The sequence below is a fragment of the Anguilla rostrata genome, chromosome 4 (assembly GCF_018555375.3).
Source record: "Anguilla rostrata isolate EN2019 chromosome 4, ASM1855537v3, whole genome shotgun sequence".
NCBI classification, from domain to species: domain Eukaryota; kingdom Metazoa; phylum Chordata; class Actinopteri; order Anguilliformes; family Anguillidae; genus Anguilla; species Anguilla rostrata.
The window spans coordinates 41,622,393-41,632,802 of NC_057936.1; the positions used below are offsets into that span (position 1 = coordinate 41,622,393).

The following is a 10,410-nucleotide window of genomic DNA, read 5'->3' on the forward strand; positions in this document are numbered from 1 at the left end:
ATCCTTCACACTAAATGCTCAATCCTGGTCTCATCTGTCCATAACACCCAGTTACAGATGAAGTTCAAAAGCTGAACTTTGATTGGAACCATGTGTTATCGTCTGATGTAGCTTTTTTGGCCATGCACACCAGTGGTATTTTGAAATCGGGTATCCCCCAGCTAGGAAGCTCAAACTTGGCTAGAAATAGATCTTTCTGCAAGATAATGATCCCAAGCATGCCTCAATATTAATAAGAAATGTTTAGCTGACCAAAATTATGGCCATTCCAGTTTCCTGACTTGAACCTGATCTAAAATTAGTGTTTGAAATTGAAGAGGGCAGTCCACAAGAGCTGGCCAATGGATCTGAAGGACAGATTATTGAGAAATGGTCCCCCCACCACTGCAGTATGTTCACCCAAATCATACTATTAAAGATTTTGATGCTATATGGTGTGGTTCAGGATAGTTGTGATCACCCCTGGGCATTCGGCAAGAATACAAACACAGGTGTCCATGTGCTCTTTATTCTCTCCTAATGCACACGGTTCTATAAAACACAAGAGTTGAACACAATCATTATAATCTTTACAATATTTTACTATTTACAATAATTAGAATTATATTATGTGAACATGAAAGATGCAAGTAAATTACAAGTGTGTTTGAATTTTAATAACAATAGGCAGCCAAGAAGTGCCCTTTTGCTTGGCAAAGAAGGAATTAAATTACAACAAATAGCATCTAACCGATACTGGCCATTAATGTTGCAACATGACAATATTATCATAGCAGCAACGCTGGTCTGTAATAAATTGCCTTTCCCCCATAACTGATTATGCCTATGCAATATAAATCTTTGTGGGGCCATTTTCAGGCTAATAACTGGCTGTATATAAGCGATTAATAAGAAGGTTTCTTTTGTGCTTGCACGGACACATATACTGTACATGGTATCAGTTAAATTTAAAATACCATTAACATTGCATATTCACAAGAATGGTTGTTTACATAACCACTCTGTCAGGTTGAAGCTACCATGTCTAGGATGTTAGCTATATTAGGATAACATTAACCTGCATTTGAGAACAATGTTGGCTGTTGTAAACATCAGAAAATTACTGCATTAACTGCTGTGCTATCGTGAGGTAACAATATACAGTACAGAACATAAAGTAAAGCAACTTAGGTTTTACAGGTACACACGCATACACAGAGATTACATTTGTTATTTGTTGTTCAGAGCACTGCTAAAATGTATTTTCCTTAACAACTACAAACTTACAAGGAGCAGGTTTTAAACTATTAATTGCTAATCATGTCTATATATTCTTTTTATTTTGTTCTTTTTTCTAACATAAATTAAATGACTGGGTGCAGTTCTTTCTGGAGAGGCTGCCCCGCATCCTGCACATGTCTCGCCCAATGGAAAGTGAGCCCACGTGGGAGGGGATGGCCCTCCCCCGTCGCTCTAGCTCCCTGGGGTACATCGCCAAGGCAGAGGAGTACTACACCATCAAGGCCCGTAGCGAGCTGATGTTTGAGAAGCAGTCTGAGAGGCATGGGCTTGCCACCCGGACCACACCCGCTGCAGGTCAGTAACAGAGAGCATGTACTCAAACCCTGCCCACTGCAGATAAGTCTCACACACTCTCAAACCCCCACTGCAGGCTCCCAGGATGCTGTAACTGGGCTAGCAACTGTATTATTTTTATTCTCCCAATCCACTGATTATGCAACTTTTGCTGATTCATTAGCTTCATCTTGGGCTGTGATTAAATTTTCTCACCTCATTCACTGTTCCAGGGCTTTCTGTGTTACAAGTTGTTCTAACATTAACTAGAAACATTAATCAGAAACAACTGTGAATCCATTTGTCCCAAATATTTTGGTGCTCTGAAATGGGGAGGAGGGGGATATGTATAAAAAGTGTAATTTCTTCAATGAGAAAACAAAAATATATAATACCCTGTAATAAAAGCGGTGAATCTGCACTGTAACCTTTAATGTTAATTGTTTGATCACGTATTCATATTGCAGCTATTCTTCTGTCGGGTTTTTAGCATACTACTATAGAAGCCCATCTCGAAAAGTTAGCCTCGGCAATACACTGTTTGTATAGTATATCTGGGACTTGGTTTTGACAATGTAATCACTTTTTTCATATTTGGTTTATTCCAGTGAACACGACCAGTAATGATGGAGAGGCCACTGAGCAGCTGTATGCGGAAATGAAGCCTGCTGTGGAAGGGGCTAATTACATTGTGAAACACATGCGTGACAAAAATGACTATAGCGAGGTAAGAGACTCGGCCAGTGGAGAGCAAACACACACCCGCTTTCCCTGACAGCTACTTCATGATTGTGGGCTACTGCACCACCTACTCACAAAGGTGAAACTACTCATCCCCTTTCACAGAGACTAATCATGAGAAATCCCCATTCATTAATGCAGACCTAGGCGTAGGCCATTAAGGCAGGTCTGCTCTACTACCCGTTCACTAATACAGGCTACTCAAATCCAGTCACTAAGGCATGGCTACAGTTGAGGCAAAAAAGTTTACATACACCTAGGCTAAAGATATTCAAACTCAGTTTTTCAAACTCTGCACATTTCATTTTACCGTACATTTATTTTTGTCCATTGGGGCATCTATTTTGTTCACATCAGAGGTCATTTTAAAGCAATCGATTAGAGACAGATTTATTTCAGCTTTAATTCACTATATCATAATTCCAGTGGGTCAAAAGTTTACATACACCAAGTTGACTGCCTCTTTAATCCCTTAGCGCACATTCCACATCTGGCCAATCCTTGCCCATTTAGGGGGTACCCTATTTAAAGCATTATAACTCCAGATGTGAACACCACAAAGACTTGGAAAATGGCTTAAATTAGTTTACATTCATAATTTTGGAAGAAATAAAGTGCCACAAATGCAATTGTCTCTGCAAAAAATCAAAAATGAATTTGCTCTTTTTTAGTTTGCAATCTGCATATTATACAGCAGGTTATTACATGTCCTGGATCAAAAACTCCTTGACCACAAGTTCATAAAATCTAAAGGTGGATGTGTAGAACTACTAAAGATCTTTGAAGCAAAAACTAAGCAGTGTACCCAGCGTCTCCAAATCTATCCAAAATGTCTAAATTATGCATTGCTGTAAGCCACAACATATTCATGTATTTCACTACACATGGACTGCATTTATATAGTACACATAAACTGTTTTGACTCAAGAAACTCACTGTTGCATCATTTTCAAGTGGGAATTACAAGCTTTCCATCAGTACAGTGGTCTAAAATATCTAGGGGTCCAGAATCATATCCAAAATCTCTCCAAAAATGAATAAAATGCTTTTTGTCTATTATAAAGCATATAGATGAGCCCATTATGAAGGTTTAAGATGAAACATTGTTATCAGATAAAAAAATAATACAAAAACATTGTCATCCAATGTGGTATAGTACATAAATGTGTAATAATTAACTTCCACTTTCCACTTTCCGTTCCACTGGAGTATGATATTAATTAATTAATTGTTTAAAAAGAAATCAGCGTGCACTCTGCGAGTGCACATCTCATATTCTCTTTGGGGGCTGCGCCCCTCTGCATGCCACTGTTCTGTTGTAACAATATCACTGCCAATATCAATATCATTTGTATTTGGACATTTCAGCAGTGAGATGTCAGTCACAGCTAAAAATAGATAAAAGTGTTCAAAATCAACTATAGATAAATGTGGAAAAAATAAACTAGCGTAGAGGCAAAAACAAACTGGATTAGATACTTAAGTCATGATGTCATGTTTTTTTTATATCAGTTAAAATACAGATGTGAAGTGTGAGAGTTAGATTCAAAAACATGTATGCTAGGCTAGTTTTCACCTAAGGAAGCATTAAGCTATGACCTTTGGTGATTCCATGACTCCAACCATTTGATAAGTTCCCTCAAGTGTAGGCCTATTATATTGAGAGCCATACGGCAGTGCTTGGGAACAGAAAACCCCTTTGATGAGTTCCCACAATAGCCCATGTCATATTAAGCGAATACAGAGCTGGGGAACACCTTTTTCAGGTTCCCATTATGTGCTATATAGAGCTGGGGAACATAGGACCCTGGGAACATAGGACCTTGGGAACATAGGACCCTGGGAGAGCACATATGTAAAGCTGGGGAACATAGGACCCTGGGAACATAGGATCCTTTGTCATGTTCCCATTATGTGCCATATAAATCTGGGGAACATAGGACCCTGGGAACATAGGAATGACTCCTCTCCGCTTCTGTCTTACTCCAGAAAACGATGTCAGCTAAGTCTATTAGCAAACATATGGCTTAGCTATGCTCAGAAGTCCTCAATAATAATAGTATTTTACAATAAATTATGAAAAATCGTTGATAGCTGTGACAACTCAGTGCCACCGCTCGTTTAAGAGATGAGAGAGACGAGTTGATTTCTTTGGACGCGACTGCGTCTTTTTTATTTTACGGCCGCCACGCAGCTTTCTGTTCGCAATTTACAATTTACAACACACAAGACACAGTACACAATTCCCGGCTGACTGTCCGTCAGCTCTTCTTCCGTTCCTCCTTCCTCTCTCTGTCGACCCACTTTTAAGCGTCCAGGCTCACTGTCGAGGTAATCAGCACATTGTCCATCAATCAAACAATTAACCATCAGTGCTGATTAATAATCCCCAACAGCCGTGGCGCAGAGTTCCGAGAGCCGCCCCGCCCACTCTCTCTCTGCAGCCTACGCAAAACCACGCCCACCCTACCACAATAGCATTTCGTCAGGTGCAGTGTCTTTTACTGCTACCATAGAGTGAATGCATAATTGAATGCAATGATGAGAAACTTTTGGTTACACTGAGCTATAAAACGCTATTCCAAAAACAAAAGTACACTTGTTATACATCGTTAGAAAGCTTATACTCTCACCTACTGAATAAATGAATTGAAACAACACGTGTGGTATTACGCAGTTATTTTCGAAGGTACCCAGGCATCACAAATGCGCATATATTTCACAAACGGATTGTCTAAGACAATATAATATGACCACTCAGTCTCAAAAGGGACATCTCTATGCGTGAAACCAATGGTAATGTTGTATATTTATTCAATATTTAGTCACAGATATTGACTTTAGAATGACATGGTATAATTTTTGTAAACTTTCTCTTGTTTATTTCGTTATTCAGTGAGCAGCGTTTTCACTGCTGTATTGGCATATCTTAGGCTATTGTTGGGTTTATCTTGGGTTACTATGACGGAATATGATTTTTGAGTGGTGAAAGAATATTTTTATGAATGCCCAGATAGACAATATTGTCAATTATGTCATGGGTGTAGTTGCAGATGAGATTGCAGGGGGTGCTTGTTAAATGAACGCCCAGCGCGACAATGGTGGCGCTGGGAAATTCCACTGTAGTGTATCATCTACTAATGAAACTAAAACAGAGCGTTTCTGTTTTCAACTCATACATTGGTTGCAGGTGCAATGAATGTCTGAGTTGAACAATTTAGGCACGCCGGCATGCCAACCACTAGGGGGTGTGTGGTAAGAGGTTAAATAGTCTGGAAGATTCCAAAAATTGATGTAATTACTTTTTAGAAGCTTCTGATTGGCCAATTGTCATAATTATGAGTTAATTAGGAGTTAACTGGCACATGTGTCTGTATTTATGTATGTATATATGTACATAACTTTAGAGCTACTGCATTTTTGCCCTTGATGCCATGGGAAAATCCAAGACCTCAGAAAATAAGTCTGGTTCCTCAAGTCAGTTTTCAAGCAACTGGTACCATGAGCATCTATACAAACAATTGTATGCAAATATAAAAATCTTGGGACCACGCAGACACTGCATCATTCAGGAAGGAGGCACAAATAAACTCTCAGGACTGAGCGAACTTTAGTCCGAAAGGGTCAACTGAACCCCAAAATCTGATATAGTACATAAAAGTTGAAATAAATCTCTGAAATAAGTCTCTTAGCTATTACTTTGAAATGACCTCTTATGTAAATAAAGTAGGTTCCCTAATTGACGTAACACAGGAAATGTATGGTAACGTGAAATATGTGGAGTCATGAAAAATAGAGTTTGGATGTCTTTAGCCTCAACTGTACTCATTGGGATAGCTTTAAGATTGAAATTGGGTATGCCAAATGCATGAATAATTAAATATGGGGTAAAATCAAAGAGGGTAGGCACTTTAACCCTCATAGATCTGAGTTGAGTAGCCCTGCAGGCACTGTAACCCTCCTAGATCAGAGTTCAGTAGCCCTGTAGGCACTGTAACCCTCCTAGATCTGAGCTGAGTAGCCCTGCAGGCACTGTAACCCTCCTAGATCAGAGTTCAGTAGCCCTGTAGGCACTATAACCATCCTAGATCACAGCTGAGTAGCCCTGTAGGCACTGTAACCATCCTAGATCTGAGTTTAGTAGCCCTGTAGGCACTATAACCATCCTAGATCACAGCTGAGTAGCCCTGTAGGCACTGTAACCATCCTAGATCTGAGTTTAGTAGCCCTGTAGGCACTATAACCATCCTAGATCACAGCTGAGTAGCCCTGTAGGCACTGTAACCATCCTAGATCTGAGTTTAGTAGCCCTGCAGGCACTGTAACCCTCCTAGATCAGTGTTGAGTAGCCCTGATGTTTTCAATCTTATACCATATGCCACCCAAAGCCCAAGGTTATACCAACAAAGAATTTAGTTTAGTTTAGTTTAATTTAGTTTAGTTTATTTGACAAAATTAAAACACATGTATCAAAAGACTTGCATGTGAAGAAATTGTCAAGGATAACACAAAAAAGTCCTGGACTTATTTCCATCTTGGTCCTTGATGTTCCATCAGCCAGCATTATATTGATTAATTAATTATTCAATATGTAGCTGAGTTTAAACATTAATAATAGGAAGTAAACACAGATGCATGGCATTTTCAACACTTTGCTAGTCATATTGTCTCTGCACTTAGCACACGGTTTCCATCTAACCAGGATACTGGTCATTTTCAGGTGACCTAAGACGTGTTAGCAAATCACAGATATTCCTTTAAGTAAAAAAATGTTTGGTTTAAAATAACCAGCCTCCCTCTTAATCCAAAACCCTCTCACAGGAAAAGGACAACTGGAGTGGCATCGCCAGGACAGTTGACCGCCTCTGCCTCTTCCTAATAACGCCAGTTATGACAGTGGGCACCATTGTCATATTCCTAATGGGCATATATAATCATCCACCCCTGCTGCCCTTCGAAGGAGATCCCTATAACTATGTGGAGGAGAATAAACGCTTCATTAACTGATCTCGCTGGAAGCAAGGAGGTGGTGTGTTATGTGTGAAAATAGATCTTTTTTGAAATGTAATATCTTGTTTGTTTGAGTTTCAAAGCCATGGCTCCTGAGGTCCTAGCCATCCTGGAACAGCTCAGTGTGTTATGTGGCCAGACTACACATTACTACTCTACATTGTATTCTTAAGTTAAATATACCTAAGTATTAATAAATATTAAACCGACCAGCATTTAGTGGATGTGAATTGGTTGGAGGTTGTCATTCCTTTTGTGTTCATTTCACAATAAACTGTTTGAAGGGAAACATTATTTTCAGTTTCCATTGGAAAAGCAAAACGAAACACTATCTGGAATGGAATTGGGTTGGCAGGTATATGCCTTGGAAGGGTGACATGCCCCATACCTATAGAACGCAGGAGTTTGGCACTTTTCAGGGTTCCCTACAAAAATTACCACTGACTCTCTGCCCTTAAAAGCATTCATTTCTGTACCTTCTGACAATTTCAACAGACAGAATTCACAAACAACTTTTTTTTCCTTCTTCTTTCTCTTGCCAATTACCAATTTTTTTCCTTCTTCTTCTTTTTCCTGCCGATTACATCATCGCAAATGCTTCAGGCCTCAAAGAATAGGTCTCCCCTTTGGGCTTTTAGGTCCATCAACCAATGAAAACATTGTATGTGCATGGAAATTGACATATATAGAAGTGCACACGTTTCAAAGAACAACACTTTGCGGTAGCTCACTAATAACTCACTGGGTAGCGTGCTTCCCTATGGGAGTGACAGGTGTGGGTACTTATCTCACCTTGGACTCAAGCAAACCTCAACTCATTACACTAGCTTGCTAGCTAACAAAAAATAAAACATTTAAGCTATTGCCTTTGCATCTGTATAATCTTTGTGGGAAACTCATTTATATGTATGACAGTTCCGCGGCATTTTGATTAAGCTTATGTTAGCTACTTTACTAACGAGACTACAGATTGACTATAAATGTTAGTACAGACAGCTCTGAAATTAAATACCACAATTTCCCATTTTTGTATACAATAGTCCATTAAAAACACTTTCATATGACATACACATTAATTTATTTGTCATTCATGGTAAAGGAAAAATTACTGAATTCATGCCAATGTGTTTCTTTCAGCTATGTGTTTAGATGCTTTTATGTGTATGCATAGCTCCCATAGCCTACATTTATATGCATTACTACTATAACTTACTCATAACACAGTACAAAAAGAAATGAAATCTGAAAAAACACATTTTCAAATATACAAAAATGACAAGTTACTCACAAATACAAAGCACTGTCTATAAGTCATTGCCATTAAATGTATTGATATCAAAATAACACAAATAAGTAATGAGAATATTGACTATCCTAGCTCACACAAGTTGTATTCCAAAGAAATGCTACCCATCCATCCATCCATTATCAATACCTGCTTATCCTGGGAAGGGTTGAGTGGGGTGCTGGAGCTGATCCCATTCACACACCATTCACTCACACACTCACCAATGGGCAATTTAGTCTCCAATTAGCCTACCTGCATGTATTTGGACTGTGGGAGGAAACCAGAGTACCCAGAGGAAACCCACACGGACATAGAACATGGAAACTCCACACAGAAAGGCCTAGGCCGGGATATTTGTCATGTTGAATCAAATCTTTTGACAAAATGTAATAGAGTATTAGACAAAGGGAAACTGAGTAAACGCTGAGTATATAATTAATTTCATGGAAAAAGTTCTCAAACACATATTACTGTACATTTTGTTAAAAGATCTGAAATCGGTGTGACAAACATGCAATAACAGAGGAAATCAGGAAGGGAGAAAATACTTTTCATGGCACTGTATACTTTGTGTGAGAATGGCTTCTCGGCTTGCATAAATCTGTACACAAGAGGGAGCCATGCACAAGCCTGTAACCCAGGACTTACATAATTACAATAGTCCACTTACATACCTCCTTCACATTTCTAAACATGAAACTATTCTACACTTTTAAAACTACTCTTAGTAATCAATTTAACTTTATATATTTTATTGACTGCTTAACAGTTGAGTTCCATTTGAACATAATATAATTTAAGGAATAAAAGCACTACATTACATAGTATATGGCAGCCATAGTTGGCCTACATGGAAAGCTTCTGCTTATGCTAGGATGACTGTGACACTCTGGAGTTTAAAACATGGTCTCTGTTTTATTAATTCAGTTGTGTTGTTTAACTTTTAATTAGTATTTATTGATTTGTTTGTTTTGGGTTTGGGGGGATGTTTTTGACAAACATTATTTGAATGCATTTTTATTATTTGGAAAATTATCAATTTTTTATCATTTGTGAAACACAAAGACACGGGGGGGGAGTCTGTTACAAAACAAATTTTGTTGATGTGCTAAATCCTGACCTCCAAAGGCTATTGGCATAGATTAGTTAGGGAGTTATTTATTTCTGAAGCCAGGTCAATAGTTTTAGCTAAAAGTCAGTGCATTACAAATGGTTCTCTGCCAGGTGGTGACTTTATATTACTGAATAAGAATGGATTGAATTAACATAGCAGTTGAGAAGTTCATTTTACAGCTACAGTATCTGCTGACATTCATTCCCTTTCAGCTGTTTAATAACTTTAGCTGTTTTGTAAGGTTAAGGAAATTGTTTTCTTTCTTTACAATTGAGGGAAATTCCTTATCAGAGGGTCCAATCAGTCTACCTGCATGTCTTTGGACTGGTGGAGGAAACCCACACGGACACAGGGAGAACATGCAAACTTCACACAAAAAGGCCCAGGCTGGGATTTGAACTCAGGTCCTTCTTGCTGTGAGGCAACAATGCTAAATGTATTTAATCTATGCATATTACATCTAATAAATGCAACATGTATCTAATCGCTGGCTTTTTAAAATGGCAAAATAACCACATTTGCAGCCATTCATAATAATTAACTTGTATTCCTACATTAGGGATTTATATACATATTTACACAAAATTAAAGAAAAAAATAAAACAATTGCAATGCAGTACAAAATAGTCTATGATTTTATAAGATGTATGCTACTAACAGCAAAATAACATGTTGAATGTACGCAAGCACTTTCACATGAGGA

The 10,410-nt window shown here is 38.3% G+C and overlaps 1 protein-coding gene across 3 annotated transcripts in view; it reads left to right on the plus strand.

Annotated features, from left to right (window-relative positions):
* Positions 1-7,535, plus strand: part of chrnd (cholinergic receptor, nicotinic, delta (muscle)) — a 35,993-nt gene extending 28,458 nt beyond the window's left edge. For all 3 annotated transcript variants that reach the window (XM_064332686.1, XM_064332685.1, XM_064332687.1), the window contains 3 exons: positions 1,362-1,575; positions 2,163-2,281; positions 7,117-7,535. In XM_064332686.1, the coding sequence (XP_064188756.1) occupies positions 1,362-1,575; positions 2,163-2,281; positions 7,117-7,302 (519 nt within the window). In that variant the 3' untranslated portion in view covers positions 7,303-7,535. The remainder of the gene's footprint in view (positions 1-1,361; positions 1,576-2,162; positions 2,282-7,116) is intronic.
* The last annotated feature ends 2,875 nt before the right edge of the window (positions 7,536-10,410 follow it).